The 18,097-nt window shown below is 37.4% G+C and overlaps 1 protein-coding gene across 1 annotated transcript in view; it reads left to right on the top strand.

Annotated features, from left to right (window-relative positions):
• The window catches only part of IQUB (IQ motif and ubiquitin domain containing), a 64,363-nt gene that overhangs the window by 17,315 nt on the left and 28,951 nt on the right, over positions 1 to 18,097 (top strand). Inside the window, exon 7 of the mRNA XM_035021022.1 lies at positions 6,961 to 7,171. Within this exon, the coding sequence (XP_034876913.1) occupies positions 6,961 to 7,171 (211 nt within the window). The remainder of the gene's footprint in view (positions 1 to 6,960; positions 7,172 to 18,097) is intronic.

The following is an 18,097-nucleotide window of genomic DNA, read 5'->3' as shown; positions in this document are numbered from 1 at the left end:
CTTCCATGCTCCAGCTCATTTGTTACCAGATCACTCATATAACAACTACCATACTCTCACCACCTGCAAGATCACTGTCAACAGCCCTGTGTTTGACCTGAATGTGTCCTGAGGAACCTACCTCCATGAGGAAGCAAAGAAATTACAACCCATGCAATAGGACTCATTAACTTGAAGGAGGGAGACCAACCAGGACAATTTGCTTGGCTTTTATTAAGGGTGAAGTTGAAATAGAAATTTTTAAAAAAATAATACTCTCTCATATTATTGTATTGGCTAGAATATTTCCTTTCAGTAATTTTCCACATGTATAAAACACAATTGTGAGCATACTGTGTGTCAAATTATGTGTCTTGAATTCTTTACTGAATAGCTTCTGGATTGGGTTAAGTTTAAAGAATACCTATTAGTTTCTTCCTACCCCAAATTGCTCAACTAAATTGCATACTTTTAACACTAGGCATTTGAAAGTGGAAAAGAAGCCTACTTAATAATGAAGAAAGTAGTACTGACTAGCAATCCTCCTTCTTCCTTGCTGGATATTTCTGGCAGATTAGACTCAGTGTTAGGGTCCTCTTGGATTATGACTCAGCTTTGCTGGGTCTCCTGCTCAGGGTACCATTTGAACAGAAGGAGTCCTTGATGATGACAAAGACTTAAGCCTGTCAGGCTAGTGCAACACAAGTATGTGAAAAGTTAAAGAATTTGTGCCAGAATATGTCAATTCAGTGCTTCTTTCATTGAAAAAATCTTGCTATGAGAAAAAAGTCAACTAAATTAAATAGTGTGTTTGATTTACATCATGGTGCAGGGTTCTTGAAGACAGTTGTAGCCTGGTAACAAGGTAAGAAGCAGTCCGTGGGCCAGCACTAGAATCATAGGCCACATTTTGTGTACCACTATGAGAATTATAAACAGGTTCCTCCCCACTCAATGTCCATCTAGTGCTGAAGGCTGTTAAATCAGAAGATGTTCTTTGTTCTTTTAGTCCTTCTTTTTGAGATTCAGAAGAAAGCATCTAATTATTAGGGCCAAAGATTGACTAATTTTCTAAATTAGTCTATATCAAATTCTTTGAATTACCGTCTTACTGACCAACTCAAAATTGTCCAGTACACCATATATTTTGTTATTTGTTTTTTCAAAATTAAAATTTTTATTGAGGTATAATTGACACATAATATATTTTTTTCAGGTATATAACACAACTTGATATTTGTAATACATGTGAAATGATCATCACAGTAAATCCAATTACCATCTGTCACCATATGAGGTTAGCTTTTAGGATTTACTCTCTTGACAACTTCCAAGTATGCTTCAAAATATTATTGACTGTAGTCACCATGCTGTATATTACATACCTATGACTTACTTATTTTATAACTGGAAGTTTTTACCTCTTGACACCTTCACTCACTTCACCTGTGCCCTAATCTTCCTCCCCTCTGGCAACCACCATTCTGTCCGTGGCATCTGTGATTTTTGTTTTGTTCATTTGTTTTTCCCACGTGTTAAGTGAAATCATATGGTATTTGTCTTTGACTTATTTCGCTTAGTATAATTCCCTTTAAGGTCCACCCATGTTGTTATAAATGGCAAGATGTCATTCTTTATTATGGCTGAGTAGTATTCCATTGTGTATATGTATCTTGCATCTTTTTTGTCCATTCATCAGCAATAGGTTATTTCCATATCTTGGCTATTATAAATAATGTTGCAATGAACATAGGGTTCATGTATCTTTTTGAATTAGTGTTTCTTGCTCTTTGGATAAATACCCAGAAGTGGAATTGCTGGGTCAAATGGTAGTTTTATTTTTAATTTTTTGAGAAACCTCTATACTGTTTTCCATAGTGACTGTACCAATTTATATTCTCACCAACAGGGTATAAAGGTTCCCTTTTCTCCACTTCTTTGCCAACACTTGTTACTTCTTATCTTTTTGATAATAGCCATTCTAACAGGTGTGAGGTGATATCTCATTGTGGTTTTGACTTGCATTTTCCAGGTGATGAGTGATGTTCAGCATCTTTTCATGTGTCTGCTGGCCATCTGTATGTCTTTGGGAAAATGTCTATTCAGATCCTCTGCCCATTTTTTAATTGGATTGTTTGTTATTTTGCTTTTGAGTTTTAGGAGTTCTTTATATATTTTGGATAATAACTGCTCCTCAGATAGATGGTTTGCAAATATTTTCTCTCCTTCAGTAGGTTGTCTTTTCATTTTGTTGATAATTTCCTTTGCTGTGCAGAAGCTTTTTAGTCTGATGTAGTCCCACTTGTTTATTTTTGTTTTTGTTACCTTTGCTTTCGGAGTCAGATTAAAAAATCATTGCCAAGGGGCTCCTGGGTGGCTCAGTCGTTAAGCATCTGCCTTTGGCTCAGGTCATGATCCCAGGGTCCTGGGATCGAGCCCTACATCGGGCTCCCTGCTCCACAGGAGGCCTGCTTCTCCCTCTCCCACTCCCCCTGCTTGTGTTCCTGCTCTTGCTATCTCTCTCTCTCTCAAATAAATAAAATCTTAAAAAAAAAAAAATCATTGCCAAGACTGACGTCATGTAGCTTACCACCCATGTTCCCTTTAGGAGTTTTATGGTTTCATGTCTTACATTCAAGTCTTTAATCCATTTTGAGTTAATTTTTGTGTATGGTGTGAGATAATGGTCTAGCTTCATTTTTTTGCATGTGATCGTCCAATTTTCCCAGCACCCTTTATTGAAGAGACTGTCCTTTCCTCCACTGTATATTCTTGCCTCCTCTGCTGTAAATTAATTGACCATATATGCATGGGTTTATTTCTGGGTTCTCTATTCGTCCATTGATCTGTTATGTTTGTTTTTATGCCAATACCATACTGTTTTGATTACTATAGACTTGTAATGTAGTTTGAAATCAGGGAGCATGGTATCTTCAGCTTTGTCCCTTTGGTAACAAAGTTAAGAGAGATGAAGAATGTTTCTTCTTTGAAGTTCAGTATAATGGTTGTAAATCAAGGCTGCTTTTCTCTGTCAAAGTGACATAGGTCCTCCTGGCAAGAGTGGGATAGTTCATTCTTAGTTATCTAATTTCAAATAGCAGAGTTTCTGATAGATGATGATTTTAGAGAACTAAGTTTCTCAGTGAGTAAGAAAATAGTAGTTACTCCAAGGAGGGAATTGTTAGGACATTTTATAGCTGTAGAATGTCCTTGGAAGAAATACTGTTTCCTGTTAACTTCATAGCTTACTTTATTAGTGCCTGTTATTCCAGCCTGATAGATTTTTATGTTTTCAGGCCAAACTAATTTTTACTTTCTTACTGTACAGGGGACTTGGTTGGTGGCTCTGTGATGTCATTAGGAACCTAACTCCTTTTACTTTTTCATTCCATTAAACTTATCATGAGCTTGTTACTATATGATAATGAAATGGTTAGTCAACCTTCAGCATAGTGTCTGCATTCTATGCAGGAAGAAGGGAGCAGTCAAGGGAGCATGCACCATGTATGCTACCTTCAAGAGTTTTTCCTGAAAGCCCCACCCAGTGACTTCCAGTTACATCTTATTGGCCTGAGCTGCATCAGGTGATATCCCTGCGAGTGTGTGATAAATTCATTTTTAAAGTTTCATACTGTTGCTCCTTAATAATTTTTTTAGTAAGGAAGTTAGGGAGAATGGATATTAAGTGAGGAGATGGAAATCTCTACAACACTTTCCAAACTCCAGTAAAATGATTTTAGAGGAATAAAAAAATATAAACATACAGGAACAAAGAATACATGAGAGAAGAGTAAATGTGTCAATTATTTTAAAGTTGTAAAGCAGATGGAGAAATGTTACCTTGACTTACTTAAACTGAGGAAGTGAAAATCTTTAACAGGCTTTTCTGTTTTTCATTTCCTTGTCCTCCTCCCTCATTCCTCTTATCGAGTGAGATTTGATCTGGAATTACAATTATATATATAATTTACTATATAGTTATAATTTCCTACATAATTTTTACTGCTTATTGTTGTTTCATATATTTACATTGATATATATGATTTTTCTGCCCCAAATAATATGTGTTTAGCTTGATAGCTCTCTTGGAAGTTTTTGCTCAATTCTTTAATTTTTCCCTTTTAACTTATTTTTCTTTCTGGAATACATTCTCTAGTAATTCTTTCAGAGATTATGCATGGGAGATAAATCATCTTAGTTCTATTGAATCAACCTCATTCTTAAAGTTTAATTTGAGTGTGTGTAGAAAGTTAGATTTAAACTTATTTTCAAGATTATTTTTTTATGACTTTTGAAGCAATATTTGATTAAAAGTCTGACATCAATTTCTCATTTGTTTCCTCTTTCTGGAAGCTTTTAGGATTTTTACTTTATGCTTAGTAATCTTATTGTGATATGCTTGAGACTTGGTCATGAACCCTTTCTATCTGAGTGCTCATGTCTTTCTTTAGTTTGGGGACATGTTCTTTTATTATGTTTTGAGTAATTTCTCTAATCAACTTTCTTCATTCTGTCTGGAACTTAGACATATTTTGGAATGTCTGCATTTATCTTCCATGTCTCTTAACTTTCCTTTATTCTTTATAATTTTTACGACCTTTTACTCTACATTCCAAAAGATTTTCTCACCTGTTTCTTGCTTACTAATTCCCTCTTAGGCTCTGCACATTCTGCAGATCAGCTTACAGTCAACTACTTATTCTCAGCCAATATCCATTCTTCCCATTGTGGTAAAGCTTTAGCTGGGCACATGGCTGCCTCACTGCAGACTACATTTCATAACCTCTTTTGTATATTGGCAAGGCCAAGTAACTAAGGCTTGGAAAATGAAATTTGAGGGTAAACGATGTGTGCCACTTTTGGATATTGCTTGTAAAGTGACTGGGTTGCAATTCTTTTGTCTTTTTCTCCCTTTCTACTGGTTGAAAGATGATGAGAAATGAACCAGCCACCTAGGGCATAAAAGTAGGAAGCCCTAGGTGTTGAATTTGTTGAATATCATAGAGCTTTCTACCAGTCATTCTAAAACTTTAGCATGCATCAGAAACACCAGGAGAACTTGTAAAATACAGAATCTGTGCCCTACCCAGGATTTCTGATTCAGTAGCTCTGGGGTGGCGCCTGAGAATTTGCATTTCTAATAGTTTTCCAGATGAAACTGCTGGTCTGACCATCACTCTTTGAGAACCACTGTTCTAGTAATTCTGTTTCACACAATAGTAAACTTTTCTTTGTTGAGTGAGGAGCATTATATTTTGTGGGCTCTTCCCGAATGTTTGGTTATTCTCGAGTGTGTGTAGGTAGGGTATTTGAGGTCCCTGATGTCCAGTGTGCTACGCATATTTGTTTACTACAGCCTTACCACAGTGGATTTAGGGGATGGCCAAGCCTTGATTCTGGAAGAGAGAGAGTTTTCTGAAGAGGGAGCTGCTATTCATCCTGGGTGTCACCAGCCTCTGGGACACTAACTGTTCTTGCCTAGAGGCAAATATTTTTGTTGCTGTTTACCTAAATTGCTCTAGAGAAGCCTGTTCCTTTTGCATTTCTCAAGCGGTCACCTTGTCAGTTGCCCTAACACCTCTTCTGCTCATAGGATCCACTGATTTAGGGCTTGAAGCTGTCTTATAGAATCTTCTGTATTTTCTAGGGGCGCCTGGGTGGCTCAGTTGGTTAAGCGACTGCCTTCGGCTCAGGTCATGATCCTGGAGTCCAGGGATCGAGTCCCGTGTCGGGCTCCCTGCTCGGCGGGGAGTCTGCTTCTCCCTCTGACCCTCCCCCCTCTCATGTGCTCTCTCCTCTCATCCTCTCTCTCAAATAAATAAATAAAATCTTTAAAAAAAAAAAAAAGAATCTTCTGTATTTTCTAGCTTGCCTTTCCACCTTTCCCTTGCATGATTAGGCATAGATTCTTTCTTCAATTTATTCTGTCTCCTTTCTTGAAGGGATTCTTCATAGTTTCTGTTCCTTTGGAGGACTCCTTTAGTATGATTCAGTGTCCTTATTGATTTCTGCTTATATGATTTTCTGTAATTACCAAGGATTAGGATATGGTAAAGGGATGAGTCAGCATATTCTCTGTCCTCAATTTTGATCTAGCCTCTCCACATTTTATTTTTATTTATGATTTTAGTAAATACAAATATAAACTGTCAGCTGCGTTGCAAGTTTCTTGAGGATCTAGTATTATACTATAACCTCAGACATATTTATATTTCTCATTATCTCAAAATTATATATTTAATAAATACTTGTTTGCTTAAGTCTCTCCTTTATCTAACCTGCCTTTGGTGGGTTCTACACATAACCTACCTGCCTTGCGTTTAGTTAACGAAATTTTGTTTTAAATATGAGCCTAAGCTAATGATAGTTAAGATAAACTAGAGACAATATTTATAACAATAGTAGTATTTATTGAGGACTTGTGATATATCAGGGTTAAGCTAAGGACTTTATATGCAAAATAAACCAAAATCAAAAACACTAGTGAGTAGTGGAGGGAAGATTTAGACTAAATTTTACTCCAGAGCCCATGCTCTTTTTTTTTTTTTTAAAGATTTTATTTATTTATTCATAAGAGACAGAGACAGAGAGAGAGGCAGAGGGAGAAGCAGGCTTCCTGCTGAGCAGAGAGCCCGATGTGGGACTCCATCCCAGGACCCTGGGATCATGACCTGAGCCGAAGGCAGACGCTGAACCATCTGAGCCACCCAGGCGCCCCCAGAGCCCATGCTCTTAAGCATTGTACTAACTGCTGCCTCCTAGGAAGGCGTATTTGCTAAATTTCAAAGCCAGATTGCTGATGTGCATTATCCACAGCTTGTATGTTCTAATGTGTGCGAGATATCTGGCATAGAGCTAAATCTAGACTCTCGGTACTTTTTAGTAATTACCACATTGGAATAGAAATAATCACCATTGCCTTTTGTTATTATCTGATATAGTTGATAATAAACACTTTATTTCCTTTTAATTTAACTATAGGTAATAGTGCTACAGACTTACTATAGACAATGGCATGCTAAGGTTGTGGTAGAGAATTTAAAAAGACAGAAAATGTTAAGATTGAAGTGGGAAGCAGAGGAAGAACTAAGGAAGGTACGAGAAAAAGAAGAATGGATCAAATTGGACTATTACCGGAGGCATAATCCTCAAACAAAAGAAGATTTTGAGCTTCTTTATAATGCACTGGAACGTAAGTTTGAAATAGCCTTTGCATAAAATACTAATTTTATAATTTTTCACTAGTAGGAAAAACAGGTTTACTAAAGACAGAAATAAGACCTTATTATTTCAGGATGGTGTCTTGGGAATCTTGGACTGGAGAATTTAAAGAGATAAATAATGTTTTACATTTGGGACAGGAATTAAGGCAGGAATGAAATTGGGAATGCTTTTATATTAACAATGGGTAAGTAAAATGTGCATACTGCTCTGTAAATTATGTGGTTTTAGTATATTATCTCATTTGATCATCCCTGTGAAGTAAAAAGAGAAAGTATTGTCCAATCTGGTTCTCTGATGGTCTTGGGAGTTTGTAAACTCAGAGTTGAGCCATTTGGAATCCCTCACTTCAACATCCTCTTTAGGAGCAACATGCTCTTTAGAGGCGGGATGGGCAATACCTTTTAATTCCCACCCATTAATGATCAGTATAAATGTATATTCTCTACACAAGTGGCTTTTATGCCTTATTTCTTCCACAAGAGGTGTGCTAGTCATTGACACAAAAGCTTCAGTGACTTGACTGGCCAAGCAGTGCCTCCTCAGGGCAGAAGATATACTGTTCTTGAAGCCTTTTCTTATTGCCTCCTTCCAATCTCAGCTGAAATTTTGTCGCCTACTCAGAGGCTTCTGTGACTGACAGTAGAACTTGGATATCCCGTTGTCATCACGGTTCCCAGAGTACCCCAAACTTCTCATTTATGTCACCACCACAGTTTGTAATTTATTTGTTTAACATTTTGTTAAACAATCTGTTTAACATTAATTTTCACCACTGGATTATAAGCTCCATGAGAGAATAACTTAGTTTGTTGTTGGTGGTTTTTTTTTTGATGATCTCTTTTTCTGTGCTTAGTTCAAATGCCCAACTAATATTGATAGAATGAATGAGTGGGTTGATGAAGGGGACCCAAAGATGATGTAATGGAGCCATCTCTAGCTTGAGTAACAGAACATATAATTGAATACAATTATAGGTGTCAGATATTGGGTCTGTTTAAATAGCTATATGGTAACATGCTATTTACCAGAAGATGAAACAATTAAACACTAGGTCTAACAAGTAACATTAATAAATTTTTCTCTTTGGTAACATGCAAAATTGAGTGGCTTTAGGAATGTGGCAGTGTTTGAGGTAATAGCCTTCTCCCTCGGCTTTACATCTGCCTTCTCTTTCTCCTGATCGTTGACCTCTGCAAATACTTTGTTTTACTTTAAACTTCACTTCTATTTTCATTTTCTCGCAGATGAAAACAAAGTTTGTTTCTAAGTGTTAAGAGTTAAAAGACAGCACTGTTGGCAAAGTGTCTGTGAAAGGTCTTATTAACAAGCATAAAACTGAAGTTCTGTTATAGTAGAACTCTATCCAAATAATTTTCCAAAGTCACATATGAACAAATCAAAGGATATTATTGTTATTTTGTTCGGTTGACAGGCAGTTGTGCAAAACAACAGAAAATATACTGAATGAGGTTCTTCTTTTTCTACTTACTAATGGCTGTTAACTTGGACAAGTCACTCACTTCTCCTAAGCCTCAGGTTCTTCATCTATAAAAGGATTTAATGATCTCTGGCATATTTACTGCACAGGCTTTATAAAGTGAAAATAAATATTGCATTTATGAAAGTACTTTTGGGGCGCCTGGGTGGCTCAGTCGTTAAGCGTCTGCCTTCGGCTCAGGTCATGATTCCAGGTCCTGGGATCGAGCCCCGCATTGGACTCCCTGCTCGGTGGGAAGCCTGCTTCTCCCTCTCCCACTCCCCCTGCTTGTGTTCCCTTTCTCACTTTGTCTCTCTCCGTCAAATAAATAAATAAAATCTTAAAAAAAAATACTTTAGAAGTGCAAAGATTTATGCATATATAAGTTACTGTTACATGGTAAATAATTTTATACAGATTTTCTATATTAAAATGGAACACACATACTTTGTATGTCTACACATGATTTGTGTGGGAGAAAACGAAATTTCTTACATAAAAAAAGCATTTCTTAGTTTTCTTCCAGCCCTAAAATTATAAATTAAAACTCTCAGATAATTTGTAAGTTGTTTTGTTGTTGTCTTTGAAACTGCTGCCCTCTTGTGGCTCCTAGTGACAATTGCTTAGTTTGAATTACAACTCCTAATAGAAGTTTTATTTTTCCTTTGGGTATTATGTCCCTCAGTAATAAAAGCAAATTATATCATTTTAAGAAAACGAATTTAACTATGTATGAAAATGAATTTAACTATGTAAGATAACATAATGGATCAAAGTCAAGGCCATTTCCAGGCAACACTATTTTATTTTTATGGTTTTTTTTTTTTTCTTTTTCTTATAGCAGTGTGTTGAAGGTGACTCCTTCATTGATCTGAATTGTCACTCTTACTTCAGATTCAGCATAAGAGTCATTATCTTTAGGAAACTTCTCTTGACAGCACGAATTAGGCTCAGAGCCTCTTTTCCTTGTCCATGATTCTCTGTAAACACCACTTTCTTAACTGTCTACATTTGTACCAAAGGTGCCTGATAAGATCCTTGCTCATTATATCTAGTAAATATTTGTTGAATTGAATCCCCTAACCCCTTGCCTTGTTTTAACTTGTGCTGATAGCATTTTCTCACTCTTCTCTAATTATTACTTCTTGATCTCAAGGTACCTTGACTTCTAGCTTCTGGAGGCCATTGACATAATCGGGCTCTGGGCATTCAGTCTGAATCTTTCTTGGTTCTCTCCATTCAGGCTTTCAGTCTGTGAATGAGAATTTTAAAAAGCAGATGCATATAAACTGCTAGTGATGGACAAAATCTTGTATGTTCTGTTATTTCTTATTTGGAAATCGCAAGTTTAAATCTCAGAAATTTTAGAATGTGGGGTACCTGGGTGACTCTGTCGTTAAGCGTCTGTCTTCAGCTCAGGTCATGATCCCAGGGTTCTGGGATTGAGCCCCGCATCCGGCTCCCTGCTCAGAGGGAAGCCTGCTTCTCCCTCTCCCACTCCCCCTGCTTGTGTTCCTTCTCTCCCTGTGTCTCTCTCTGTCAAATAAATAAATAAAATCTTAAAAAAATTTTTTTTAGAATGTGTATAGACTTTAGGACTAGTCCTATCATTTCATTTTATAGTTGAACTTCAGACCCTGGAAACTGGATGATTTGTCCAGGAAGATAAATTAAGGAGATAAAATAGATATATTCTATTTTATAATGAACTAGTTCCTTAATATCTTTTTCTTTAAAAATATTGGTGGCTATTGACATCTGTTATGGACTGAATTGTGTTCCTCCAAAATTCATATGTTGAAGTCCTAACCCCCAGTACCTCAAAATATGACTGACTTTGAGGACAGGACCTTTGAAAAAATAATTCAGAAAAAAATAAGGTCATATGGACAAGCTCTAACCAGTATGACTGATGTCCTTATAAGGAGAGGAGATTAGGGGACACACACACACACACACACACACACAGAAGATCATGTAAAGACTTTGGAGGATGGTGGCCCTTTAGAAGCCCAGGAGAGAGGCCCTGGGCTTAACCCTGCCATCACCTTGACCTTGAACTCCTATTTTCCAGAACTGTGAGGACATCAATAAATTTCTGTTGTTTAAGCCACCCAGTCTATGGTACCTTGTTATGGCAGTCTTAGAAAACTAATTCAGTATTCCAGTTTTGTTTTTGTTTTTATTATCATCATCCCTATGGAACATATGTTTTATGAAAGTGGGCAGAATTTCTCTTGTTTTCTTCAATGTCTTTTCTGTATAGGTCTGGAAACTGTTAATTCAGATAGAAAATAAGTTTTGTCCATCTACTCCTGATTCCTGTGTGTTTCTATTCCTTATTGGTAGTTAGGACATGGTATTTCTCTGATGTCATGTTCCATTCCTTACTATAGATTTACAGGGAGGTTGTTCATCTAATGGAGAATTTTATTGGAATTAAAACCCATTATTTTCATTTCTAATTAGCTTCACTGGATCATTCCCTTTTAAAAAATCATACTAATAATTTAAGCAAAATGTAAAGTCAATATATATGAATATAAGTGAATTTGAGTACATATATGTCTATATCTCCAGATTCACCCAGGACTTAAGTATTAATCTAGGAGAGCAATAAATTGCTATTTGAGGTTGGCAGGATAGCTTAAGTAGTGTCCTAGTGGCCTAAATTTATTACTGGTCCCAAAGGTTTCTAATGTAAAACTAGAAGTAAAATAGGCTTACTTATATCATTCAATTTTTATTTGCTTTCTGGAAACATCTATATAATCCCATGAGATAAATATTCTCAGTGATTATTTCCACAAGCAAGCAATTTTTCTCTTCATTCATATACTGCCTTTGGATATATGGATTTTGTCAAATTTTAAAGTTCTTTTGGTTGGGAGAACTACTCTTTTTTTTTTTTTTTCAGATGGTTTGATTTTTTTTGTTATTGAGTTGCATGAGTTATTTACATATTTTAGATATTAAACCCTCATTGGATATATGATTTGCAAATACTTTCATTTAGTAAGTTGCCTTTTGTTTTCTTTTTTTTTATTCTTATGTTAATCCCCATACATTACATCATTAGTTTTAGATGAAGTGTTCCATGATTCATTGTTTGTGCATAAAACCCTGTGCTCCATGCTGAATGTGCCCTCCTCAATACCCACCACCAGGCTAACTCATCCTCCCACCCCCCTCCCCTCTAGAACCCTCAGTTTGTTTTTCAGAGTCCATTGTCTCTCATGGTTCGTCTACCCCTCCGATTTCCCCCGCTTCATTCTTCCCCTCCCGCTACCTTCTTCTTCTTTTTTTTTTTCTTAACATATATTGCATTATTTGTTTCAGAGGTACAGATCTGAGATTCAACAGTCTTGCACAATTCACAGCGCTTACCAGAGCACATACCCTCCCCAGTGTCTATCACTCAGTCACCCCATCCCTCCCACCCCACCCCCCCACTCCAGCAACCCTCAGTTTGTTTCCTGCAATTAAGAATTCCTCATATCAGTGAGATCATATGATACATGTCTTTCTCTGTTTGACTTATTTCACTCAACATAATACCCTCCAGTTCCATCCACGTTGTTGCATATGGCAAGATCTCATTCCTTTTGATGGCTGCACAATATTCCATTGTATATATATACCACTTCTTTATCCATTCATCTGTCGATGGACATCTTGGCTCTTTCCACAGTTTGGCTATTGTGGACATTGCTGCTATAAACATTGGGGTGCACGTACCCCTTCGGATCCCTACTTTTGTATCTTTGGGGTAAATACCCAGTAGTGCAATTGCTGGATCATAGGGTAGCTCTATTTTCAACTTTTTGAGGAACCTCCATACAGTTTTCCAGAGTGGCTGCACCAGCTTGCATTCCCACCAACAGTGTAGGAGGGTTCCCCTTTCTCCGCATCCCCGCCAACATCTGTCGTTTCCTGACTTGTTAATTTTAGCCATTCTGACTGGTGTGAGGTGGTATCTCACTGAGGTTTTGATTTGGATCTCCCTGATGCCGAGCGATATTGAGCACTTTTTCATGTGTCTGTTGGCCATTTGGATGTCTTCTTTGGAAAAATGTCTGTTCATGTCTTCTGCCCATTTCTTGATTGGATTATTTGTTCTTTGGGTTTTGAGTTTGTTGAGTTCTTTATAGATTTTGGATACTAGCCCTTTATCTGATATGTCATTTGCAAATATCTTCTCCCATTCTGTCGGTTGTCTTTTGGTTTTGTTGACTGTTTCCTTTGCTTTGCAAAAGCTTTTTATCTTGATGAAGTCCCAATAGTTCATTTTTTCCCTTGCTTCCCTTGCCTTTGGCGATATTTCTAGGAAGAAGTTGCTTCGGCTGAGGTCAAAGAGGTTGCTGCCTGTGTTCTCCTTTAGGATTTTGATGGACTCCTGTCTCACATTGAGGTCTTTCAACCATTTGGAGTCTATTTTTGTGTGTGGTGTAAGGAAATGGTCCAGTTTCATTCTTCTGCATGTGGCTATCCAATTTTCCCAACACCATTTGTTGAAGAGACTGTCTTTGTTCCATTGGACATTCTTTCCTGCTTTGTCAAAGATGAGTTGACCATAGAGTTGAGGGTCCATTTCTGGGCTCTCTATTCTGTTCCATTGATCTATGTGTCTGTTTTTGTGCCAGTACCATGCTGTCTTGATGATGACAGCTTTGTAATAGAGCTGGAAGTCCGGAATTGTGATGCCGCCAGCTTTGCCCTTCTTTTTCAACATTCCTCTGGCTATGCGGGGTCTTTTCTGGTTCCATACAAATTTTAGGATTATTTGTTCCATTTCTTTGAAAAAAGTGGATGATATTTTGATGGGGATTGCATTGAATGTGTAGATTGCTCTAGGTAGCATTGACATCTTCACAATATTTGTTCTTCCAATCCATGAGCATGGAACGTTTTTCCATTTCTTTGTGTCTTCCTCAATTTTTTTCATGAGTATTTTATAGTTTTCTGAGTACAGATCCTTTGTCTCTTTGGTTAGATTGATTCCTAGGTATCTTATGGTTTTGGGTGCACTTGTAAATGGGATCGACTCCTTAATTTCTCTTTCTTCTGTCTTGTTGTTGGTGTATAGGAATGCCACTGACTTCTGTGCATTGATTTTATATCCTGCCACTTTACTGAATTCCTGTATGAGTTCTAGCAGTTTTGGGGTGGAGTCTTTGGGGTTTTCCACATAAAGTATCATATCATCTGCAAAGAGTGAGAGTTTGACTTCTTCTTTGCCAATTTGGATGCCTTTGATTTCTTTTTGTTGTCTGATTGCTGTGGCTAGGACTTCCAATACTATGTTGAATAGCAGTGGTGATAGTGGACATCCCTGCCATGTTCCTGACCTTAGGGGGAAAGCTCTCAGTTTTTCCCCATTGAGAATGATATTTGCTGTAGGCTTTTCATAGATGGCTTTTATGATATTGAGGTATGTACCCTCTATCCCTATACTCTGAAGAGTTTTGATCAAGAAAGGATGCTGTACTTTGTCAAAAGCTTTTTCTGCATCTATTAAGAGGATCATATGATTCTTGTTCTTTCTTTTGTTAATGTATTGTATCACATTGATTGATTTGCGGATGTTGAACCAACCTTGCAGCCCAGGGATAAATCCCACTTGGTCGTGGTGAATAATCCTTTTAATGTACTGTTGGATCCTATTGGCTAGTATTTTGGTGAGAATTTTTGCATCCATGTTCATCAGGGATATTGGTCTGTAATTCTCCTTTTTGATGGGGTCTTTGTCTGGTTTTGGGATCAAGGTAATGCTGGCCTCATAAAATGAGTTTGGAAGTTTTCCTTCCATTTCTAGTTTTTGGAACAGTTTCAGAAGAATAGGTATTAATTCTTCTTGAAATGTTTGGTAGAATTCCCCTGGGAAGCCATCTGGCCCTGGGCTTTTGTTTTTTGGGAGATTTTTGATGACTGCTTCAATTTCCTTAGTGGTTATAGGTCTGTTCAGGTTTTCTATTTCATCCTGGTTCAGTTTTGGTAGTTGATATATCTCTAGGAATGCCTCCATTTATTTCAGGTTATCTAATTTGCTGGCATAGAGTTGCTCATAATATGTTCCTATAATTGTTTGTATTTCTTTGGTGTTGGTTGTGATCTCTCCTCTTTCATTCATGATTTTGTTGATTTGGGTAATTTCTCTTCTCTTTTTGATAAGTCTGGCCAGGGGTTTATCAATCTTGTTAATTCTTTCAAAGAACCAGCTCCTAGTTTCGTTGATCTGTTCTACTGTTCTTTTAGTTTCTATTTCATTGATTTCTGCTCTGATCTTTATGATTTCTCTCCTCCTGCTGGGTTTAGGCTTTATTTGGTGTTCTTTCTCCAGCTCCTTTAGGTGGAGGGTTAGGTTGTGTACTTGAGACCTTTCTTGTTTCTTGAGAAAGGCTTGTATTGCTATATATTTTCCTCTTAGGACTGCCTTTGCTGCATCCCAAAGATTTTGAATAGTTGTGTTTTCATTTTCATTGGTTTCCATGTATTTTTTTAATTCTTCTTTAATTTCCTGGTTGACCCATTCATTCTTCAGTAGGATGCTCTTTAGCCTCCATGTATTTGAGTTCTTTCCGACTTTCCTCTTGTGATTGAGTTCTAGTTTCAAAGCATTGTGGTCTGAAAATAGGCAGGGAATGATCCCAATCTTTTGGTACCAGTTGAGACCTGATTTATGACCTAGGATGTGATCTATTCTGGAGAATGTTCCATGGGCACTAGAGAAGAATGTGTATTCCGTTGCTTTGGGGTGGAATGTTCTGAATATGTCTGTGAAGTCCATTTGGTCCAGTGTGTCGTTTAAAGTCTTTATTTCCTTGTTGATCTTTTGCTTAGACGATCTGTCCATTTCAGTGAGGGGGGTGTTAAAGTCCCCCACTATTATTGTATTGTTGTTGATGTGTTTCTTTGCTTTTGTTATTAATTGCCTTATATAAGTGGCTGCTCCCATGTTAGGGGCATAGATATTTACAATTGTTAGATCTTCTTGTTGGATAGATCCTTTAAGTAGGATATAATGTCCTTCCTCATCTCTTATTACAGTCTTTGGTTTAAAATCTAATTTGTCTGATATAAGGATTGCCACCCCAGCTTTCTTTTGGTGTCCATTAGCATGGTAAATGGTTTTCCACCCCCTCACTTTCAATCTGGGGGTGTCTTTGGTTCTAAAATGAGTCTCTTGCAGACAGCATATCGATGGGTCTTGTTTTTTAATCCAGTCTGATAGCCTGTGTCTTTTGATTGGGGCATTGAGCCCATTTACATTCAGGGTAACTATTGAAAGATAGGAATTTCGTGCCATTGTATTGCCTGTAAGGTGACTGTTACCGTATATTGTCTGTGTTCCTTTCTGGTCTGTGTTGCTTTTAGGCTCTCTCTTTGCTTAGAGGACCCCTTTCAAGATTTCCTGTAGGGCTGGTTTTGTGTTTGCATATTCCTTTAGTTTTTGTTTGTCCTGGAAGCTTTTTATCTCTCCTTCAATTTTCAATGACAGCCTAGCTGGATAGAGTATTCTTGGCTGCATATTTTTCTCATTTAGTGCTCTGAATATATCCTGCCAGTCCTTTCTGGCCTGCCAGGTCTCTGTGGATAGGTCTGTTGCCAATCTAATGTTTCTACCCTTGTAGGTTACATATCTCTTCTCCCGAGCTGCTTTCAGGATTTTCTCTTTGTCCATGAGACTCATAAGTTTTACTATTAGATGTTGGGGTGTTGACCTATTTTTATTGATTTTGAGAGGGGTTCTCTGTGCTTCCTGGATTTTCATGCCTGTTTCCTTCCCCAAATTAGGGAAGTTCTCTGCTATAATTTGCTCCATTATACCTTCTGCCCCTCTCTCTCTCTTCTTCTTCTTCTGGGATCCCAATTATTCTAATGTTGTTTCGTCTTATGGTATCGCTTATCTCTCAAATTCTGCCCTCGTGATCCAGTAGTTGTTTATCTCTCTTTTTCTCAGCTTCTTTATTTTCCATCATTTCATCTTCTATATTACTGATTCTCTCTTCTGCCTCATTTATTCTAGCAGTTAGCGCCCCCATTTTTGATTGCACCTCATTAATGGCCTTTTTGACTTCTACTTGGTTGGATTTTAGTTCTTTTACTTCTCCAGAAAGGGTTTCTCTAATAACTTCCATATTTTTTTCAAGCCCAGCTAGTATCTTTAAAGTGATGATTCTGAACTCTAGATCTGACATCATACTAATGTCCGTATTGAGTAGGTCCCTGGCAGTCGGTACTACCTCTTGTTCTTTTTGTTGAGGTGATTTTTTCCGTCTTGTCATTTTGTGCAGAGGAGAATAGATTAATGAGAGAACAAAATGCTAGCAGAGTAACAACGTCCCCAGAAAATATACTCTAAATAAATCAGAAAAGACCTGAAGCAGTGGGAAAAGAAATGGAAAGAGAGAAAAAAGAAAAAAAGGAAAAAGAAAAAGATAAAAACAAATCAAACAAAACAAAACAACAACAACAACAACAACAAAAAACCAGAATGTGGTCAAATATGATCAGGCTGGTATATAGATCAGTGCCACACACTAGATTTGGGGTGTATTTTGGTCTTTTAGAACAAAGTGCCTCCCAAAATTTTAAAGAAAGAAAAACTTATATATGTACAAAAATAAGGGTTGATATGATGAAGGGATGGAATATGACTGTAAAGATGGAAATTATAAAAAATTTTATAAAAGGAATTGATACGAAGTTGTTTGAAAAAAGAAAGAAGAGGATTTAAAAAAAGAAAAAAGAAAAAAAAAGGGAGAGAATGTGATCAGGCAGGGGAATAGAAAACACCATATACTAGAGATTTAGGGTATATTTTAATCTGTTAGAAGAAACTATCTCAAAATTTTAAAGAGAGAACAACTTATATATATAAGCCAAAAATATGGGTAACTACTATGAAGGGATAGCATATGACTCTAAAAATGAAAAATAAAAATTTTTTTTTAAAAAAAGGGATTGATAAGATGTTGGTTGAAAAAGGGAAAAAGAAAAATTCAAAAAAAAAAAAAGTTAAAAAAAAATTAACTTTGAAAGACTAAAGAACCATGGTAAAAAAGCCATGAATTCTATGTGCAGTATTCCCCTAGCTCTGGAGTTCTGCCGTTCTCATTGATCGGTAAACTTGGTCTTGGCCGGCTGTTCTCACTGATCTTCTGGGGAGGGGCCTGTTGCCGTGGTTTCCAAATGTCTCTGCTGGAGGCGGAATTGCCCCGTCCTTGCCCCCTCCCGGCTAAGTCATCTGCTCGGGTTTGCTCTCCGGGGCTTTTGTTCCCTGCGAGCTTTCCGTACAGCTTTGGAGGCGGAGAGTGAAAATGGCGGCCTCCCAATCTCCGCCCCGGAGGAGCCGAGAACTCGGGGCCCCGCTTCTCAGTGAGCCCCCAGAGAAAAGCCGTCAGTCACTCCCGTCTC

Source organism: Mirounga leonina, unplaced genomic scaffold (genome assembly GCF_011800145.1).
Source record: "Mirounga leonina isolate KUSES-001 unplaced genomic scaffold, KU_Mleo_1.0 Mir_174, whole genome shotgun sequence".
NCBI classification, from domain to species: Eukaryota; Metazoa; Chordata; class Mammalia; order Carnivora; family Phocidae; genus Mirounga; species Mirounga leonina.
The sequence above is the reverse complement of the archived record's forward strand: the minus strand, read 5'-3'. Positions and strand labels throughout refer to the sequence as shown.